The sequence below is a fragment of the Pipra filicauda genome, unplaced genomic scaffold, assembly GCF_003945595.2.
Source record: "Pipra filicauda isolate LSUMZ 115617 unplaced genomic scaffold, ASM394559v2 scaffold16_size7369187_pilon, whole genome shotgun sequence".
NCBI lineage: Eukaryota > Metazoa > Chordata > Aves > Passeriformes > Pipridae > Pipra > Pipra filicauda.
Genome location: NW_024104207.1, coordinates 4,386,079 through 4,409,186, shown reverse-complemented (window position 1 = coordinate 4,409,186; position 23,108 = coordinate 4,386,079). Strand labels below are relative to the sequence as shown.

The 23,108-nt window shown below is 37.4% G+C and overlaps 1 protein-coding gene across 3 annotated transcripts in view; it reads right to left on the bottom strand.

The window, feature by feature from the left end:
- DISC1 (DISC1 scaffold protein) overlaps positions 1-23,108 on the bottom strand; it is a 191,487-nt gene that overhangs the window by 6,403 nt on the left and 161,976 nt on the right. For 2 of the 3 annotated variants that reach the window (XM_027721399.2, XM_039379553.1), the window contains exons 11-13: positions 17,156-17,399; positions 10,978-11,022; positions 2,974-3,091 (exon numbers count right to left, since the gene is read on the bottom strand). In XM_027721399.2, coding sequence (XP_027577200.2) covers positions 2,974-3,091; positions 10,978-11,022; positions 17,156-17,399 — 407 coding nt within the window. Of the gene's footprint in view, positions 1-2,973; positions 3,092-10,977; positions 11,023-12,672; positions 12,749-17,155; positions 17,400-23,108 lie in introns of those variants that run through there. The other variant, XR_005562923.1, reaches the window with a different exon arrangement.

The window sequence follows — 23,108 nt, the reverse complement described above, 5'->3', positions numbered from 1 at the left end:
TGGGAATTCCAGGTCTTTACTGTCAGGAAAGTAACACCTCTCATCAGCTCTGCAGACACCAGAATGAGTCACCTCTCATCCTTTGGTTTTTCCAATTAATGATGTGGACTGTTTTCATACACTCACTAATGATTAATCATAATTGAATGTTTTGTGGGTTTGTTTGGTTATACTGTGTAGAATTCAGCAGATCTGTCGTAGTGCTGCAGAGAGCTCTAACAACCCCCCTGCCATTGTTTGATGCTTTTTATACAAAAGTACAGTTTAATGTTTGCTGTGAAAAATTTCAATAATAAATTAGAATCACAAGTGGGTCTGTGCCTATACTCAGGACCAAGAAATATCACTAAATTTCTCCTTTGTTCAGTTCATGTTGGCAATATGACGAGCAGCATGGTTGATTCTATGTTAATCAACGCGTGCTATGCCATCAAAACATAGAATGTTTCATAGAATGAAAAACAATAACATCTGGGTTTTTTCTTCTAATACAAACTTAATTATTAATCAAAGCTATGACACACACTAAACATTGGCAAATGGCTTGAGAGTATCATGAATTTATTTTTCTCAGTGGAGTCTTTAAAAGTCTTTTAATAATCAGACCACAGGACTAGTTTACATCTGTGCAGCCCCCAGGTAGATTTTTGACCTAGTACAGTTTGCTACATTCATGTGCAAGGCAGTTTTTTGGGGGGATGATGGGAAGGGTGAAAATAATCAGTGAACAAGAGTTTGAGAGCATGAGCTTAAATATCTGAAATTGTAATGAAAGCAGGATAAGTTTTTCAGAGTTCTAAAGATTTTTAATGAAGACTGCATATTTTCCACTATTGTGATAGGAAATTATTTAAAACCAAATAAACTACTATGCAAACAACAGATCCATCTATTAATCATCCATCTCCTATTGAGGGTAATTGTTGTCTCCTATCTCAGTACTAGTTCCTGAAATATATTCAATTTACCAATGAGTGAAAGTTTATTTTATAGGCACTGAGCAGTTTTTATTTTTAAAAAACTCACAACAATCTACAGGTCTGTAGCACTGTGGTAGCTATTTTTCTCATTCCTTTTTGAAGGATAGCTCAGTGATTACATGTACCAGATGGTAACATTTTATGCACATTGATCTGGGCTACTTCTGAAATAGCAACTGAATGTTAATGAGGGGTAGCTGAATCGCTGAACTGCTTCTTTGTATGTCCCTATGTTTTAAACATGTTTTTTTATTTTGTGACTGATGGTCTTGCGAGGACCAGGACATCACACAGTGTGCATTTCTGTATTTAGGTAACGTGAGCTGAATTTCACTGATAGAGGAAATCAGATCTCTATCAGACAACCGTGGCTTAAAACAAGACTAATCTATAACACTTCTGAAACTTCCAATGATTAATTTCATTTTTTCAACTGACTCTTGCAGTTTGAACAGCTATGAAGAAATATGGATACTCCATAAAAAGTACAAATACTACTATTTTTCATACTCGTAGTGTATTATCTTCTGTAACCAAAAATGCAGTTTTTCAGCTTATTTTATCTTACCTTATAGTAAACTATAACTATGATCAGACCTGACTGTTCAGAAGGTCATTAGTTTAAATCCCCTGCAAAGAGCCCATAACTCCAACCCTCAATACTCTTCTTCTACTAGGGCCAATTAAAAAAGATCATTTAAGAGTAAATATACATAAGGGAGGAAGGAATTAGATGCTGTACACAGAACCAAGTATGCACTCTGTAAATATAGTTAAAAGAATGTTGAATCTTTCTATATATTGTCTGTATATTGAAATGCTTAGAAAAGAAAGATTTGAAGTGGTAACAAATTACTGACTGGATTTTGTCCCCTCCGATGCAACTTTGCCCCAGCTCCATTCTCCCCTCCACCCGTCTCTTAAAGTTTATCCTTCTGATACCTTTAAATAAACCAAGTTTTTAAAATAGGAATTTTGCAATGACTTGGCAACTGATGCCAAATTACTTAAAAAACAGTGGTATTTCCACGCACTATTTTTTCCTCCTTTCTCTAAACTACCCCACCTCAGCTTAGCAGGAGCTGAATCCTTTCTAGTACCATCATCACCTTAACTCACCTTCAGGTGTCTGCAAGGGCTCCTCTGCTAATCTCTCCAATCTGAATTTATTAATCTTTCTTCATTATCCTCTCGACTGACACCTCTTCTTCAAAAAAACCTTACCAGCTAAGCACTCTCATCTTCCCTGGCCACCTTGGTTCTTTTTCTCTTTACCCTTTCTCAGAAGAACAAAATCTCTTTTATGATACATTTTTCCTATGAAAGTTACAAATTAAATTAAAAAAAATCTGTGCCCTTAAATTTTGAAATTTTGAAAAATTCCTAATGAATGCCTCATAAAGGTTAAGCAATCTTAAAAAAAATACTGACAGATGAAGCACAGAAAGAGATAAGGGTGCATAAGACATCTCATCTGGTTGCTTCCACTGGAGTATTAGAGGCAGATTAAATTTTGTAGGATGTCACGATACATCTGTTTCCCACTTTTTTTAAAAATGAAAAAACCCCAAACTATATGTAACAATATACACAGTCTGAGTCAATAATGTAGGATTTAATTTAGTTAAATCATGTTGGGAAATGCAGGTGCATGAACACTTGTATCCATGCAGCTTTCGGTGCATCATGTTTTTACTTATATGAGCATTACAAACAAAATGATTTTAACAGTAAAATAAAGTCTTTTCATTGCCTAATCTCAATTTACAAAGAACTAATTTCTATTTAAATCAATTAAAGCTAGATCAGACCACAATGAAAATGCACTGCAGGAAACAAAAATGCCCATTTCAGCAAGACAATTAATTCTTCCATTCTTAATGTATCAAATCTACAATAAGAACTAGCATTCCATGTGAATCTGAAAGGTAAGTATTTCATGTACATACTTACATAGATTGATACATATCTATAGCTATAGCAAAAAGGATATGAATAACTCCTTCATCAACTCTGCAGGTGGAACTTTGCAATTGATCTTCCAGATGCACCAATTTCTCACTTATTGCTTCACATTTTTCTCCTAACTCTGCAGAAAATATGAAGAACTCCTACAGAAAGTTGAAAAAGAAAAAGAAAAAGGCATGTTTGCTGCTGGCTGCACTTTTATACATCAAATTTGCATCAAATAAAGGGAAAATAAAATATTAGTAAGAGGATATGATGCTTTGCAGTGCAAAGACATTGCCTAAAAGCAAATTGCTATTAAAGAGACAAAAAGCTGTTACTGTATAATAAATTGGTGATTTATATGAAATGGAATGAGTTTGTGGTCTCAGTCTACTTCCCAGCAGAAACAAGTCATGATATCACTTTCAGCAGATGATTAAAGGGGTGTGAAGACCAAACTGCTCTCCATTTTCCCCTGTTGACTCACCACAGCAGGAGAGGTCTCATGCTGACCACAACATTTAGGTTTCCAAATTTCAAGTTGTTCATATAAATATGATTTACACTTTTCGGTCACTTAAATATCTCAAGCAGCATCACTTTTTGTATCTCTTATAAACACAAAATGTACTTACATTTTTGAAGAAAAATCTGGCTGGAATACTTAGGGACTTTGTTCAATTAATCAAAGAAAATGTGTCAAAGTCTTGGAGATTATGAGACAAAACTATGCTTTTTTACTGAATTATCATTAAACAAAACAATATTTCAAAAATAATGGTTTTCTACTTAGAATTTATACAGACAAATACTTCTGCCATTTTACACTAGTTTCAAAGTCCTTCCCATAATTTTTTTTCAGATACACTGCACAAGAATAATTGTTATCTTTGACATTTTTCAGTGAATTTGAGAAACGACCCGAGCAAGCAGCAAATATGAAGAGGGAAAAAAAATGAAATCAATTTGTGCAGCTCTGAGGCAAGCCTTTCCTCTCCCTCCCACAGCACCATAGCACTGCCTACAGTGAATGACAGGGATTATTTGTAAGGAAAAGATTATAGTGCCAAGATGAAATTCTGCTGCAGCCATGTTGAAAAAAAAAATTGAATAATTTATCAGCTGGGATCCAGAAAACTGGATTTTCTCTAAACCTGATCTATGCACTCATCCATAAAGCAATATGACCATGGGGCCATATACAATTTACAGAAAGTTTTTCCTATGCTAAAAAAAAAAAAAATGTACTTGGGGTCCTTTGCACTGATTTGTTGCTGTAAGAGCAACCACCAGTGGTTGTCTAAGAAAAGTCAAGCCTTCAATCAAAGGCCTTCCAAATAAATTGGGCCAATGCTTGTTGGAACGCTGGCCATTTGGTAAACACATTTACCAGACCTCAGTTCTGTGCTATCCTTTCACTTTGCATCACACAGTGCATAGGAGGAGTCAAATGTGAGAAGAGCTGTGCTTCCTGGCACATCCTCAATTATGGCACAGAGCTCTGACCCTTCTGCTTCCCTAGGGCCTCTGCCAGACATGGCTATCCAGCACATTGCACAGGTGCAAAACCACCTGCAGCTCAAACCCTGGACGGGTGGGCTTGTTAAGAGAGGTCATGTTGCAGACACTGGCAGTTTAGACACAGAGCAGCACAACACCTGAGTCCCTGGCTCTGTACACAAGACCAACATCTCCAGAGACATTACCAAACATGAGAATCTACAGCAGCACTTCACAGAACTTACAGATGTGAAAATTACCCTTTGTTTTTAAAATGACAACAGGAGAGAAGAAAGAAAACATTTTCCTTGCAGCAACTAGGAACATCCTTTTCTCATGACCAGGAACAGAAGATGAGGACAAAGTCTTCCATTCAGCAGCTACATTATTACTCAGTATACCAGCAGGACTCCATATGCTGCTATGGAGTGGGATAACCCAAGCAATTTCTATCAACAGAAAGCTCTTAGTGAATCATTCTGTGACATGCATGCAAGAACAGATGACAGTTGTCTAAAAGACCTTAGGTCTTGGGCTAAAAAACTCAGTAAATAGAAAAAAATACCGAGTACTCTGAAAGCACATCTAAAACTACGACCATGTAGGGAAAGATCCACCTTTGATCACTGATTTTCGTCTAACAGTAATAACATGTAAGAAAATCAGGTCTTCACATAACTGTCATTTCTAACAGCAGCTTAATTTCTCTTTAATACATCCGTAACAGTGTAGGAATAAACTATTTCTGCATCTACATAACCCAGCTGCCTTTTTAGTTGAAATGAGAAGTTCCTCCAATACTTTAGACCAGTATTGTCTCACAGGAACTTAGTTGCACGTGTCATATGAAAAATGCAGGAGAACCATCACATAAAGTATGATTTTCCAGAACTTATATATATAAAAGAAAATGGAAAAAAATATACACTGCTCTCAAAAATACACAATAATAATTCTAAATATTCAAGCAATTCCACAGTTTCTGCCCCCAAGGCTTCGTTTGAAAAAAGTTTGATAACCCAGAGAAGTAGATAGAAAAGAATTCTCTTAGTGCCTTTTATGCCTGGTAGCATCACTGGTAATATTTTTATTTGACATTTGTCTATGTAGGCAGGGAAACCACTGTCAGCGACACAAAACTATTCAGAATAGCTCCCGGTTGGAAAGTGGCACTTTACACTGATCAACAATATCTCTGAGAGGAGAGTGGACTCTGCCTCAAGCTCAACATATTAATAAAATACAACCCATCCAGGCTTGTAGGTTATCTCAGTGTTACAAGCTGCTGTAGGTCTTAAGATTTCTTTGGTTATTTTTGCACTAGCATCACTTTTAGGAAGCAGCTAGGAGAGATTGCCGGAGTCAGGAAAGAGCTGAGATGCAATATTGCTTTATGGATTTTTCTGTAAACAGGGAATGTAGCTGGTTGGGATTTTTTTTTCCTCTAAATCCTTAAGCCAGTGAAAACAGCACAAATAATGGACGTGAATTATTTTTTAAGGTGAAATTCTTCTGCCTTCTCACATAAAGTAGAAATTCTCATGCTTTCCCAGAGATGTAAGAGCCTGATGCAAAAAACAGTAAGAACAATGTTCCAGATGATGTATTGCTGGAACATCAGCATACTGCATTAAGAGCAGAGGGAATGGCTTCTGGTTTAGTGTTCTGCATTTCATTTTACTCTTTTACAAGTTGTTTTAGTAACCTGTGAGCAATAGCTCCTCAACAGCATTACTCAAGGAGAATGTCTGATCAGCTTTTCCAGTGCAAACACCTTCTGTGCTCTTGAATCTGGTTCAATTTTATACAGAACAACCAGAATTGTAGTAGCAAGATTAAACTAATTCTATTATGGATTAGAGTCTATATTAGAGTCTTAGGTTATTGTGCTGAAAAGCAGGATTCACAGATATATCCTTAAAATTCATTCTTCTTACAGAGGAACTTCTGTAAAAAGGCGTTGCTTTACTTCCAAGTAGCACCATCATAATTCCAATAAGATACAAGCCTTAGAAGACCTTCTGCAGAGTCAAAGCCAGATTTCTTTCACCTGCACTAAATTTTCTCTACTATAACAGTTAAAATAATTCAAAATAACATAAATAACAACTACAAAAAGTTGCCCTTGCAGACAGACACTTCTCATTATGGCACAAGGTTTAGAACAGTGACCTATTGTTGGCAGAAGTGCTGCATGTTTACCCTCGACCCTTGCAGAAGTTAATGGCAATTGTCAGCACTTGAAACTCCATAACATCAGGCCAGGGTATCTCTTAAATAATTTCTAGAAACAAAACACAACAATCCATATGTTTGTCCTGCTTGAGCAGATGCTTCAGTCACATGCAGGCTAAGTGCACATGACCCCAGACAATGAGCTACACACCATGAGGTGTCCAAAGTGCAGGTGGAGGAAGCATTCGTTCCTGCTCTGCATCCCAGATTTCCTGCCCCATATGCATTGTTCTGGGCAGAACAATCATAGATGCGGAAGGCAACACGTCCACCGAGAAGAGGTCTAATCTCTGAGTTTGAAAATAATGAATGTTACTTGTGACCAACACCATCATAGCAAGGTTGACCAGGAAGCAACCAGGGACCACCGAAGCCCACTCTGTGACTTGCAGTGTGACCAAGCCTACTGTGACTAGGCTCAGCTGGTGTCTGTATATGTGGCTCTTAGCAGCTGACAATGGATGGTTGCAGGGTACTGGCTCCAGGGCTAAACTGCCCTTGCCATGAGCAAGTCTTCATCCTGCAAACTTCTCTTGCTACAAACCAGGATGGTTACATTTCATTTTACCCTTAAATAGCACACACCATTAACTACTAGTTGTCCTGTTTATCATTATGTTTTATGTGGTTGAAGATTTTGACTTTCAACCAGACTATGATTTCTAAACCTTTTATTTCTATTCCTTTCCTTCTTTTCTTCACTGTGTTCCTGTCTTCTGCAGAGTGAGGTGTCCAAACCATAGTCCTCTGGAGGCTTTAGCATTCTCAGCTAAGCACAGTAATTATTTCTGTCTTACAACTGACATTCCCATTAATGAGGCTGCAAGTGACATTTGCCCTTTCTTCCAGCTCAATGAAGGTAATGAATCCCACTATATTTGTAGTCCACTATAAGCCTAGATTCTTCTTCTGCAGTATTGCCATCTCAGTGGCTATTTACCATTGGTATATATAAATTGGACTCTTTTTCTCCCTCAAATGTAATTTGCACCTGTCTTTTAACATATCCCTTTTTATTGATTTCAGGCTATTCTTTCAATCTATCAAGAGCATTTGAAATTCTAATCCTAATTGAAATTATGTTGACTGGCACATAAACTCCTGGCCTACCTCCTTTTTAAAGGTAAATACCATGTCTGCCTTTTACTGACCCCCTGGGACTTCAAGCTTCCTCTAGGAGTTTTTGAAGAAGCTTGTTAATGGTTTGGAGATTGTTTTCCTTGGCTCCTATGCACTCAGAAAAAATTTCATCAGTCTAGCCTGACTTGAGTACATCTCATTTGCCTTAGGATCCTTTACTGTGTTTTGTCTCTTGCTACCTGGTAGCAAATACCAAGAGCACTACATATTTGGACATAGCTTATCATTTTTAGAAAGACCAAAAGTAAAAAAAAAAAAAAAAGAAGAAAAAAATAATTCTGATCTCATTTCTTTTCTCATTCACCTTTCTTATTAGAAGACACACATGCTCACTTTCACCTATCTCTTACACACAACTTGTACCTGAACTCTTTTAACATTTCACATCTTCTGTTTACAATAACTTAGTGTGCTTAGTGGTCTTGCTGCCTTCACTCTTACATGCTAAAGTACCCTTTTAGAGTCATTCTTGGGAACATTTTTGCCCTTTCCTTTTCAACACTCTTTTGAGCTGCTGAAAAGCTGCTGACATGGATAGGTAGTCTGTGACTCTGCTTGTTCTTTTCTACACCAAAAGAAGACAGTGCTGTACTATAAACCTGATGTCTTCAGGACAGTACTGAAGAAAATCTGCTGATTCCTCTTCCTACAGAGCTTGTCCCATGTAAACTCACTTGTTGCTTCTTCCCTGATTTTGTTTAGGTGAGTTTTTCTTTCATGGAAGTAGCTATCCACCTTTTCTCAGAAAAGAGATCAAGGTTGTTTCCCAGTTACTCTTGCTCTTGTCACCTTCCACTTACAGACTGCTAGCTTGTTCCATCAGCCTATTTATGTATATTTAGGAGATTTCAGCACTACAACACACTCCCCACTTTGTCATATGCAACAATTCAGGCATAAAGCTTTCCAGATAGCTGTTTTGCAACTGTGGCCTACCTCCTTCCCACCAATCACACGCTTTTCCCACACTTCCTTTGCTTGCACTGATCCCCTTCCCTCCACCACAGGGATACAACAACACATGGTAGTGTTAAATGACTCATCGGAATTGCCAACATCCAATGTTGGCAATTGTTCCCTTTCTTTTATCTTCCATTACAGCTATGGAAGAGTGTCCTTGGAAAAGCATCTATGCAGGAATAGAGTTTTTCGCTGCATTCCAGCACCCTGCTGTAGGCTGACAGCAGTCTTCCCATTCTCATCCCTAGTAGACTGAAGATCTTCCCCAACTACAGATTTTCTAAAATGAGAGCACACTACTGCACTGGCTTATTTAATTAAACTGGGACAATTCCAGTTCCTGCTGTGGGAGGATAAGGCTATTTACTGGCTTACCAATAAAAATTCACAGTGGGTCAGGACTTGGAAAAGGAAACAAAAGCACCAAACTGTTTTCCAGTGTCAACACCCTGCTGTGAAAGGAGTCAGCGTAGCTGGGTATCATTTATAGGTGGTTCCTTGTATTCACTCCCATCTCTGCTCCTGAGTCACTAAGATGAAACAATCTGGAATGACTAACTGGGTGCTCTCCTGCAGACAGTGGGGAGACTGACAAGAAAGGATTAGGGGACCAGAGCATCAAAGGAACACTTAGGCAAAGCCTTGACATGGTACAGGGTGCTGACAGTTCCACAGAGCTTTTATAGAGCTGTCTACAAGTCAACATCAATCCATCTCTGGCAGTGTGGTAGAGCCTGGCTTTCTAGCATATTTCCATTTCCTTTATTTGTATCATTGCTTTCTATTGTCTTTATACACTATTTTCCCCCCTCAAAACTTCAAAAGGGCAAAGTTTCTCCACTTCTGAGGACTGTAAGATATTAAGCTCTTAAAGAATACTTCTACAGGCAGCCCTGTGAGCTCTGGTGCCCTCAGTATTTTGCCCTGATGGAAGTAGGGCTTTTTGCTACCTTTATCCCGCAGGACTGCCTCTCCCCTATTTCACGTCATCTGTGGACACAAGCACCTGCACAGTTTTGCTTTAATTCATAGCAAAGTTCACTGATCAGAAAGGTCATTTGCATTTTCTGCAAAGTTCACCTTCATTCTCAAGGCTTCCTGTTTTTATTTATGCTGACCTCACACACAGTCAAGCAGTCTGTCCTAGGCATGCTCTCATGTCACATTCTCCCTGAACACAAGGTCAACAATCTGAATTTGCTCTTGCAATATCTTGTATCTTTCCTAAAGCATTCCAGCCGATCCAGTCTTTGGATTCACTGGTGGGAATCTAAAGAAATGCCTCATCTGAATAGTTATCCTAAAATGCAGTATTTATTTATTTAATATTTGCTTGGCTGAGCACTTGTCACTTGTACTTGATAGGTGGCATGTATGCTATTATGGAAGGTGAACTGAGGGTTACTTGTTCATGCAATTTATTTGCTGGCTGGACACAATGCTTGGACACTAGATTTCCCTTTTAAATAAACTGCAATTCAAGGCATACTGATGTAAAAATGGACAAGACTAAAACAGTACTGCTCTTAGTATCAGTATAACTCTCCTTACACTTACATTACCTAAACTCTTAGTTTGCAGGTAGATGGATTTTTGTATATAAGCAGATTTTTCTCACAGGAAATGTATCTTATGTTACTTAATTATCCCAGCCTTCTTAAATACATGGACTAGGATGTGACATATTTTTGTTTATGAAAATAATGTAAAATTACAAACATCCAGTATTTTTATTCAGATGGAATTCCTCTTACCCTGTATTCTGCCACAGTCTGTATGCTTTTATACTCCAAAAGTAAATTGAAAGGTATTTTTAGTGGTACACAAGAAAACAGGCTAAGCATCATGACTTTGTTCCATTCCTAAGCATCAAGACAGTGCTACAAGTAAGGCTGGCTAAATATTATTGGTCCTACTTTTCCCAAACATATTCGTGCTGTTGCTGGTATATTTTAAAATTATTAGCACAGGATTTAACTATAAAATCCCTGAAACACTCAGCAACTTTGCCATTATTTTCAATGAAAAAAAAAAAAAAAAAAAGGAATGGGCCCACTCTCATTGTGATTGTGTTGCTTTTCTAAGTGCTCACACACTCTTCAGCAATTTTTACCCCAAGGTAACACTATAAAAACAAGTGTCATTAATTCTAATTGAAACAAAGAGAAGTCTGTACAATACCACCACTTTATTTTGCCTAGGAAACACTTACCTCAGACAAATGACCTTCTGTTCCAAATGAAATGTCTTCCATAACCTGTTAGAGATAAATTATTAAGTATATAGTAGATACATGCTATATAAACAGTACTATTTCAATGTAACTTATAAAAACCATACAGCACAATAAAATTTATATAAGCTGAACAACTGCATCAATTTGCTTCACATGCAAGAAAGATTTAAATTGCACTTGTAATGGGGCAGTGGCAGCCACCCAATCTTAAAAACTATATTTGAATACATTTTATTAAAGCCTGTCTTTGGCCTCTCAATTAAAATGCACAGGGAATACTGCCTCTAAAATGGAAGGACTAACTATAGACTGAAACAAACTTTTCTATCAAGCTTTTGCAGATCTGTATACTGTTCAAGAGTCTACAGAAGTATTTTTTGCATAAACCCTGTACATGAGTTTGCTCAGGAGAAATGAGAGACCCCACTGATGTTTTCTATTGGTAACACGTGCTAACTATAGTAAGTTCCTCTTTCAAAACTTGCTTCATCTGTGAAGTCTGTAAGGAATTAGCCAACATTTCACTGATTGGCTGAGGAGCAAAGAAATTTGATGTTAACTTTACTGGAAAATCATTAATACTTATCACATGTTACAGTATTGATAATCTTTACATAAACTGAGATAAGCATATTGCTTTGGTAGGGCAGTACTTGGTATCAGAGGTAGGTACATAAATATATAAAAAAGTGCAAAATCATTAATCTGCCATAAATTCATCATTGTTACTGGATACTATTTTCAATAATCAATCTGAAAAAAGGTTGCTTAGATTTCTTTTGCCCATAATATTAATTTTCAGATTATATTTTTACCGCAAAATACATGTAAGCTTTAAGCCTACTGTGATGCTACAACCCCTAGCTAAAGAGTTAGCATTTTCACTACACCACAGAATCAGATGAAGCTGAGGGGCATTGTGCTGTACAACTACGCACGTGACTACACAGCGATGATCTGACCACTGTGTACAAGCCAGCTGCCTGTTGCTACTGAAATCCTTTCCAGCTTGGATCAATACAAAAAACACAGAAATGCTGACTTTCAGTAATGCTTAATGCTGACACTTAAAACTCAGATTAAATTTAAAGTTTCCAAATTATTTTTTCAAAGCTTCACAAATACAACATTTAATTAAAACTCAAATGAATGCACAGTTTATTTAGCTTTTGAAAGGCTTTGTCCTTTACACATTGCCCATTTACCTCCTGGACCATAAGCTATCTCAATGCACAGTAATGAGTTACAGCCTGCTTACAAAGCCTTTCTTGGTCTTGCTATCACTAAATTCTGAAAAATGTTGTATTATGTCCTGTGATAGCTTCTTTTTAATGAGAGACACCACACTAAATATTATTATTTTTTCATAATTTTTCATTTGGTATCACTTAGAACACTCAGTACCTTTTAAAAAGTTAATTACATGAAGGCTTTACAATTATAGAACATCTTCCCAACACCAGTATGATCTTCAAAAAACCCCAAAACATCATCCCAGGGGGCAAAAATTAAGTATGCAGAGGTGAAGAAAAGACAGCAGCCCTTACCCTTATCCCTGTTCTCTACTCTTTTATGATGAAAAAGGAAGAAGTGATCTACAAAGAATTCTCATGGGAAACTACCAAAAATGCTGACTTACAAAAGGTAAAACTACTGAATTTTGGATTTTACCTTGTAACTTTAATCACCTCAATTTTCTTGAAATCTAGTAGGTGTTTCTTTCCTTCATAGTGATTAAGAGGGAGCACTGCACAGCATGCCAGAGAGCAGAAGAAGAAGAAAAAAGGATAGGTCAGGAACTCAAGCCTGCAGGTGCACACATACCCAGGTTCATCAAGTTACTTGCTGTTAGGAAGGTCCCAGCACACACACATCTTTCAGTTTATTAGTTATCATTGATGTTTCCGCTGTTATAAAAAGCTTTTGCTTACACATAAGTTATCAACGAGCAAAAAATAAAGCAAGTTATCATAAGGAGTGGAACAAGCAGGCATTGTCTGAAGAAAAATGAAATGCTACTGTATATTTTAGAAATCACACAGATATGTATCTAACTATGTAGTAAGGATCATAGCAATTTCCACCTCACTCACATATCACCCAGGCAAAATAATTTCCAGTCAGTTTAGAAGTATGGAACATTTCTAGGATGAAAACTAGAACCTATCTTAAATTCCTCAGAGACCTGGGAGAAAAATCAAGCCCAAATAGTCACAAAAAGACAAACTACAACTGCAATGATAGGGTACCCTAATTTCATCAATATAGCTACCAGCTGGAAAGTATATTCTTATATGAAAATTCAATAATCTATATCAAATAAATTAGACAAGCTGACTTTCACATGACTGAGGGTAGTAATATTGTCTGCAACTTTGCCTCAGCATTTTTTTTAATACTATAGTCTAATGAGTTGTCTGTAATTGAGAAAAATACATCTTATTTTTTAAGTAACTCAGAGTGTTTCACAGGTTGATTTTTGCTGGCCCCACTTTATTTAGTTCTGACCAAGACATTAGTAATGATGCTTCAACAAGCTGAGCTGTAAAAACATGTGATTGTCTTCCCTGGTTAACAGTCAGTGTTGTAAAGGAAACCTAATTTACAGAATTATTTTGGGATGCCAGTCTACCACATAAAAGCTGGGAAAAAAAATCAGCAGTCTGAGAAAACACAGTTATGAAAACTATAAAATAACTGTTGACAGTTAATAAACCTGTGCTCATATGACAGTAAAATACTGAACTTTCAAAGAATTTATACGTTACATATTTTTAAAACAGAACATGTAATATTTTGTGATCTAGTGGAGATATTTAATTAAAAATGATACACAGTCCTTCTACAAAGCAGTATCTGAGGATCTTAGTGAAGGGCTCTTTCGATTCATCTATTTTGCTTTTCTTATAATTATTTTTCTTACTTAGTTTTTTGCTTTCTAATGAAACAAACAGTAAGATACAGTTATATGCAAGAACACTGTTTATAGTACACACCAACAAAACCAATATCCACCCAACACTAATGTTTAGCTAGATATGACACAATAAATAACTGGAGAGCTTCATTTATAGCATTTCACTGTAAAGTAAATCAATCACCTGGGAATGAAATGTACCCTCCAAGGCATATATGTACATATGCTATCATTAGCCTTTCCTATACTGTTTTGAAGTAAGTAATTCAGTAACCTCTAAATACAAAGAACATCACTTTTTCCTTCTACTTCGGTGACCAACAGTGCTCTCTAGAAATTCCCCAATGGGGAACAGAGGTTGTGACACAGTTGAGGAGATTAGTCATTTCTCCTAGTTTTGGCCAGGACAGGGTTAATTTTTTTACAGTAGCCAGGAAGAGAGCATGGCCAGACCCTAATTATTGGTCATTCAATACCATCACAGGGCCAGAGTAAGGGACTCAATCTCTCTGTGGGGAAAGCTAAGTGTGGTAGGGAAGAGCCAGTTGGTATTCTGTCTGGTTTTTTCCATGTAGATTGTTTCTTTGTCTTATACCTTTTGTTACTGATATTGTTGCTGTTACTGTTCCTTATCTTATCTCAACCTGTACTTTTCACCTTTTTGGACCTCCAATTCTCAACCTCATCCCTGGAACAGGAAGGGAAAGGGGTTAGGGGGGAAAGGAGCTAGCGAACAGCTTCTAGTTTGGGGGAGTCTCAGTTGGGGAGGGGCACTAAACTGGGAAGTGTCATTCCTAAACTATGACAATATTCCAGAAACATGGCAACCAAAGCAAGCTACTCCTCTCACAGAAACACCAGAGGCTTGGTAAATCATATCAAACCAAGTATTCTGACAAATTCATGCTTCTCTATTAGGTATTCTCACTTGCTAATAAATGGCTATAAAAAGGTTCTCTACTAATGGACAATGATAAGTTTTTCCATAAAAGTAATATAAACGGCTATATTTAGAGACTAAGCACCACACTGCTATTTTTTTGGGGGGGGGCACAAATACGAAATTAATTTTTAAATAAAATAATACACCACCACATAACAGAGCACTTAAATGTTTCAGAAGCGGTTTGTTTTTCAACTAAGTCCATTTACAAATCAAGGCATATTCTCTTTTGTACTTCGACACAATCAAAACTGTAAGTTAGCATGATTTGTGTCCGAGTTTTTTGTTTGTTTTTATATTCTGCCTTGTGATGAACTACTAAGAGATGTTAGGGATGTTATTCTGCTACAGGTCTTCTCTAAATGTTTAGGGCCTGTCGACCCTACTGACATCAACCTAAAGCATTCTTTTCTGGGTAAAACTTCTATACCCCACAACAAAGAAAAAAAATCTCAGCTTCTAAAAGTATAAAAGCAGGCAACCCAACCCTAAATCCAGAGCCAGAATACGGTCATTATGTTGGGGGAGTTTATGGTTGCAATGGGTTGCAGTCATCACTGATGCATAACTTTGCCTCAATGGTCAAAGCTGCAGGCAGCACTGAAGAAATAGAAAGCTGGTTGAGTAAGTCATGATAAAACAGAGCTCTGTTGCTCAACTTCATTTAAAAGTTGGACAATACATGACCAGTCTCATACCAGCAAAGCTACTTCTTTTTTTTCTTTCAAGTTTATCAGTCATAGGAGTGCTGCAGCAGATGGAGGAGTACCTCCACAAGGCCTTCCCTGAAGGACATTTTCATGTTTACACATCAGCTTCTGAATGGATTTTGGCACATTCTCAAAATGGAGTTTATTCAGGATGCCAGGATGGGCCATTTATACCATGAAGTTTAAGCACCTAGATGAAGAGCTGAAGTTAGTGGGTAGTCTTCCTAAGTTCCCTCTATGACTGATAGAAGCATAGAGGAAATAATGGAAAAGCAAGTTTAAAAGGAGGAGTTTAATGCAAGCGTACACTTTCCTCTTCCATTTAAGATATGGGGAACCTGTCCCTTGACTCCTGCACCTCTCTCCAGAACCAGAGGTCACCTAACTTCAGCTGCCCAGATGTCCTTCTAGGATAGCAAGGTTGATTTTCAGGGAAACGATCTGGACTTGTAAGGGTTAAAGAGGTGATAATCTATAGTACAGATCTCAGGAGTGCTATAGAAACAGTCACAAAACCCCAAACCCTCCAGAGCTTCTAAGCTGCACTTTTGAAAGGGGAGCACAATATTCCATAACCAACAGAACTCCTCGTATTACTTCAGTAGACTCATCAGAAATATGATAACGGAGGGGTAGAGATGGAATCAAAGCCACAGCTGACCATTTCTAATAAAAACATTGTCTATGTGGAGTCAGTCCATTGCAACCATTTTCCTTGGGAAAAGACTGCAAGAACTACTGAAGCCCGATATAAAGTCAGAATTTTACTTACAAGAGATTTTACAGTAAGGTAAGCATCTGCTTTCCTCTAAGTCTCAGCCAGTATGAATGCAAAATTAGGCATCAGATTTCAAAGCAACGCATAGTTCAATGGCTCTTAACATCAAATGCAATTAGGAACACTTTAAATTTTTGTCAACTAAATTCCATGGTAATAAAACTAATGACTCCTGTTGGAAGGTCTTTTTGTCACAGTGGTGCTGTTGGGTGATGAAGCTTTTTTAACAGCTTGTTTACCTTGGTAGTACAGTTGTACATTTTTCAAGCAGGATGGCATTCCAGATCAGAACAGAACATGAAAACTTAAAAGAAATTTGTCAAACCTTTTAAGCTTCATGATTTTTTTTCCTCCTTTTTGTACTTGCTGGATGCTGTAAGCCTATTAGCATCTAAGCTTGGAAGCCTTTGACCATTTCACTAAGGGAGGAAAAAATTTACTCTCTCCTCCAGATCCAGGCTAGCAAGTGAGCAGAACCAACTCAGAGTGAAACTTGTCAGCGAGATGAGGAATATCTGATAATTTGAGTTAAACACTTAATAGTTTGTCCTTTACATCCTGATGTACATTCTGTATTTATAGCCTGAATAATTTCCACATTTTAAAAAGACTGATGGTAAAAGGAAAAAGGGTTGAAGGGCTTCTGAGAAGCTAATAAGCTATTTTATTCATGTCCCAGATAGGAGGCCAGATGTTAAGTTCATACTTAACCTGCCCTGCTGACCCGTCACCAAAATTCAACTCTTTCTCTCAAAAGGAAAACCATGAGTATTGCTTGAAATGCAGCTGTAAACTATTTCAGATACCTCTTTCAGCTCACTGTGTTTGTGGCAGGAAACAGTAACCCACTCTGTGCCCTTCAAAAAGTGACCTTCTTTTCTTTTTTCAGAGTCAGGTGGGCCATCAGCAGTCATCTCCATCTCCTCCAGTTGGTTCTCTTCTTCCTCAAAAACGCAGCAACTGGTTTCTTTCAGCTGAAACCCTTGGATGAACAGCTGACATGCCTCCAAATCAGCTTCCCACACTCTTTGGAGCAGCTGGCTCCCACAGCTGAAATAAAAGCCAAAAGAAAATAAAACTGCAGTTCAGGGAAAATAGTTGCTATTTCAAGTAACATTTGGGCTAACTGCTTATTATTAGACAGAAAAATAAAAACAACGAAAAAGAAACCAATGGTGCCTCAAATACCCCCACAGGGATAACAAATGCTATATCAAACTGAAAAGCAGTAAAATTATTGCCTTATTACAAAGCCAATGACATAAAACTACCTTTGTGCTAAGATGTTGTTTCCAACTGTTACGTCTGACTTTCTCCTGTTCAGGACACAGGTCCAGGGGTCTCGGGATCATAACCTGAGTTTCCTTCATGCTACCAAATATACTTTTAATCCAGTATCATCTCTCAGACATGTCCGTGTACATTACAAATACTGCTCCTGAGATTTGTCCAAGAGTTATATTCACCTGAAGTAAATGGGAATTCTATGCATAGATAGTTTTTCAGAACAAGACAATGAATACTAACATCACACTGTTTCTAAGTGATGTGGTCACTTCTCCATTTAATACATATTGTCTCTAAGGAATCAAAAGATTAGGTTGCCTACTAAAACATAGCAGATCAGTGGCAGAGCCCAGGATGGGACTCAGAAGCAGTAATTCCCATGGCAATACGCACTGCCAGACAGATACAAATGCTAATATCTAATAACATTTCTATTAATATTTTTTCACCATTCTTTTTCAAATTATATAATTTACTATATATATATAATTGTGAGCAATTTTAAGTGACTAAAAGAAGAAAAATAACCATTTGATTTTAACTTTTCTGACTAAATTAAATACTGGCTTATCTTTTATCCAAAAGGAAGGATAAAGGAGCTGCACTGCTCACAATGAATTCAATAATCTAACAAAGGTACATTTTGAACTCCACAAATTTACACGATGCCAAGCTGTAAAAATCATACAGCAATATACAGATAATGAGAGCAAAATTAGGCTTCAGAAGCTGAGCTATTTGATCTGTGCTTAGAGTCAGCATATATGTTTATTGAAGGCATAATGCAGCATGGGGTCCACAAATAGTCTCCCCCAAGGAGCTCAGAATATCACTAATTAGAAAGGGAAAAATTCTTCACTGGATTACACGTCTGTGTTCCATCCAGGTAGCATTTCACTTAGCAGGACAGAAAAATAAAATAACTCCCACTGTTTCTCTTCTTGTCAGTCACATCATCATGGTTACACAATCAAAACATTTCCCTGCAGACATACATAAGCCCATTTACTTGCTTTTTGAAAATGTTTGCAGCTTTATATGGCTTATTATTAAAGGCTAAAAAAATACCCTAAGAGACCTAAATCACAATTTCCAATAGATAGCTTGTTTTGGCTATTTAATTTAATGAAAAGCACTATTGACAAAATTAGGCAGAGATGGTGATGTATGCCATATTCAGAGTGGAGAAGATGAACAGCATATGTAAAAGTACAGCATAATGGTGCCTAGGCTGCTATTATTCAGCCATGACTCAGCTCATCGGTCAACATGGTTTTGACTGTCTAAGTTTTTACACACATTTTAGTACTCAGGAATTACTGAACACAAGGCTAACAGATGGCTTTTATTTGAAGGCCTTCTTTGTTTTACCATGGTATCTGTAAAACTCCGATTTATCTTGAGCTAAGATGTTATGCTGAACTTTTCAATTAAAATCAGTAAATGCACATACACTCGGATACTCCGAACATATCTAAGCCCAACCTACCTAAGCTTTTAGTCTGTATTTTGGAATTCAGTGCCGTGAAGCATTTTTCAAACACACTTTTTGAATGAAAATTACTTAAAAGCTGCAAATAGCTGACACAGACACATACCAAATGATTATTAAAAATTATGCTGACCCCAGCATGAAAAAACTTTAGCTTTTACATCAGGTGTAAAACTAAACTATTGAATTCCAGAGTTTGGTTTATTCATGTTCAATCCACACTAAAAGTGCATTTGTAGTCTCCATGAAGCCTCCATTGCGGCTGTACTGAATATAGCGAGATTTTTCAGGTATGCAACTTTTCAAAATGATGGATCAAGTCTGGATCAGATTTCATATTATTCCTTTACTTACAAATACTTTATGATATATCAACCTCTAGGTTTTATACACCTGCTTCTTAAGACAACCCTTAAGTTTCAAACAAGCAACAACAGCTAGGATACAGACGAAGATGTTCAAAGGAACATAGTGAACATGGTATGTTATTTACAATACAACAGTTTAATTTGTTACACAAGTAACTGATTATTCTAATTGGTGTCAAGCACACTTAAGTATCACAGTGGTATTGCATTTTAAGGATTTGGAGGAGGCCAATGAAACATGTCATTAGATATACAAGATCTCCATCCCTCCATAAAGGACTCATGTAAGAAAGACAACAGATGCTAGTAGAAGAACACCATGGGAAAGTAATTGACACCAATGTTGTTTAACATCTGCAGATGAAAGTCAGTTTTTTGATACTAAAAAAAAAAAAAAAGACTGAGTAGGGGGTAAAAGATTGTGAGCAGCCCTGATATTGGAGGCTAGTAGTTAGACTCGATGGGACAGAACAGAGGGAGTCAATGGAGAAAAACAAAGTGAAATGAACAAAAGACAGTAGTGCTGACTTTGAATGAATGAGAGCAGAGCAAGGGGCAAGACTGCTTTTGTCAAGTCACGGCCAGGGAAATGGATGTCAAACTAAGTGAGATGCAAGACTCAACATGAGTAATTTTTTAGCTGTATGGATAGCTGTGACAGGTCTTATCTCAAGGATACTATGCAGAAAGAATCTACAAGAGGAGGTCTAAGCTGACTTGAAGAATGGCTGAGACATCCACAGCAACACAAAAGTACACAGCAGAAAGAATTCTGTATTAAGTCAAGTTGATGATGATGAAAGAGCTGTCAGAGAAACAGAGCTGTTTATGGACAAGAGGAAATGAATATGGAACAGAGAGATTTGTCCTTGAGTTCTCTTCATAAAGTGGCAATTGACATTGTAATTGCACATGCCTTTACCAAGTTCCAAGTAGTTTTCTAGGAAGAGCCATAAGAGATCAGAGGGTAAAAGGAAACTAGAGAATATCTTCAATCTACTTATGATGTTGGGTGAAATTCATGTCTAGAGACATATCCAGCAAGGATTCTCTCTCTCTTGAAGTCCAAAGAACATTACTCCTTTGTCTTTTCACAAGATTCTGGGAGATGTCAGTGGGGGCTCTCTCTACGGCTCTCAGCACAGCATTATTCTAAAGCTATTTATAGTGCTAATTGGAACTACAAGAACATGACTTTTCTATTGAGGGCTCTGCATATATACAAAAGGCACATTCAGTTCTTGAACATTATAGTCTAAATGAAAACATGCCCATGTAAAAATAGTCAAAAGATTTTATATCAAACCCTATTAAAAAAAAAAGGCCAAACCAAAACAAAAGAAATTCTCCCAAAACATCCTCAAAAGCAAATTGCAATTGACATAGGAAGATGTCACTACTCATAAATCAATCTCATCACCTACAGTTTTCAGGAATGTCCCTTAGTGAGTGAATTGTTCAAAGTGGTTTATAACACCCTGAGGTCAACACTGCGATGATAAGATGATGTTGCTTATTTTAAGAATGCACACATTGAAAGCCAAGAGAATGAAACTGAAGCTAAAATACATAGTAAGACATCTGTTTAGAAACTGCATAATCAAAAACTAACTTAAGAGGTGAGATTACCCACCACTAAGAAGAGATACCCTAGACAACCTCCTTCTAACAGGTGAGCCACAATAAGATGTGGATTCAGGAAACCATGTACTTACCTTTTCCCAGTACTTGGCACATATATTAACTCTACATTCACTGACCCTAAAGGCAGTTTTCTCTGACAAAAAAGAAGTAAACAAAATGCAACAAAAATAGTCCGGCAAAAGAACAGGGATTTTCATTATGGCAATTAAAATGACTGGAAAGTTTTGAGGCTTGGAGAAAATCACAATGTGAATCAAAAGACTTTGTTCTATATCCCCATTCTTTATTGAACTATTGTACATACTAGGGAAAGTTTCTCTATATTTTGGTCACTCGCTTCTGTTTATATTTTGCACCACAGGGAAGGAATGAGGTCTTCTTACTGAACATTTAGTTGTGTCTTTTTTGCCTTTCTTAAGGCAACAGCCATGCAGTGAATAAGGAAGGCAAGCAAAAGAAAGTATCCAGTAATAATATTTAGAGGAAAGAAGGCAACCATATTGCTTTACTGTTAGCAGAAACCTACCGTTTTATTTGGTTTATCATATTAATGCACAGTCATGTATTAATAACCCTTCTTACATTTAACAAGTATTTACTACTTCAGGAATATGCTTTGCTTCTCTCCTTCATTAAAAAAAAGAAAAAAAAGGTTTCCAGCCTGATCAGTTCTTGCCCCTTCACGTTGGCTGTTATATTTTAAGATGTCTACAGCCAATCTGTGGAACAAAACAAGGACTACAATGTGTGTATGTGTGATTCACAAGAGGCTCTAAGGGGAAGGAGGCACATAACCTGTTTTTCCCCACCTGACTGGTGTGCAATGGTGTGCACTGATAAGGGCAAAGGTACAGCTAGGGCCCACCAGATCACAGCTCTCAGCTGATAAACTTAAAAAAAGAGAAGAAAGAAGGTGTAGGAAAAAGGATAAAGAAAACCTGGACTCTGTCCAAACAGCAAAACACTTTTTTCCCTTGGCCTGCACACTAGAAAATCACCTTTCCTAAATATCTGAAATCAACCCTTTTTTTTTTCCTTCTTGCAAGTCTCCCTAATCCTATAAACACCTTCAATATAACCTCAATTTCACAATTCAATTCCTTGCATTGTGTCTTTCCTCTCCATTTTCCTCAGGAGCTGAAAATCTCATGAATTGATTACATATGGTTCCAATCATGTGACTGTCCCCCAGTGAGGGAGACATTCTTCCTACTCCCTTATTTCAAAGCTCACTGATAACTCTTGTTTGCTGCTTAGCACTATTGTCGCACTTCTCCATGAGAAAACAAGACTTGCTCCCAGAAGGATACTCCACATATTCCCCTGTCAGATGACAACCCACTCTATCATCTACCTTGAAGATTAGCTAAAACTCCCAGGAAAAGTCTGAAGTTTGCAGTACTTTTCTCTGGCACAAGCAATTTGCTTCTCTGACCTTGCCTTCTCCCTTATAAAACATACAATAATATCTAGGAAACAACAAGTGGCTAACCCTCTTTAAATGTGATGTTTCACCTACTAGAGAATATTCTGAACCAGAATCACTAAAGATCAATCCTCACAATCCCCATCTAGCTTCTAGACTTTTACGTCTTCAACACCTGAAAAATTTGCTCTGGGCTGACTTTTCTAATATCTATACTTTATAGCTACAGACAAGTTCTCTGCACAACAGTCCTATTCAAAAGACATCCAGTGCACTCAGACAGGACATGATAGTGCAGCAAAGAGGTGTGGACACTACTTTCATACAGCTGAAAGAATGGGTGATAGCAGTGGCTCTGCTTTCTACAGCACCCCAGGATCAGAGGCAAATGTGCAGGAAGGGGCAAATTTGAGGAAAAAGATGAGCTGAGCCCCAAAACCAGCCCTCAGTGTAGTGGTTATGCCATCCACATCTCCTCAGGGATATAGCAGCACAAGGTACATCTAGAGGTGCAGTAGACAGAGTACCTGGAGCCAGGTATC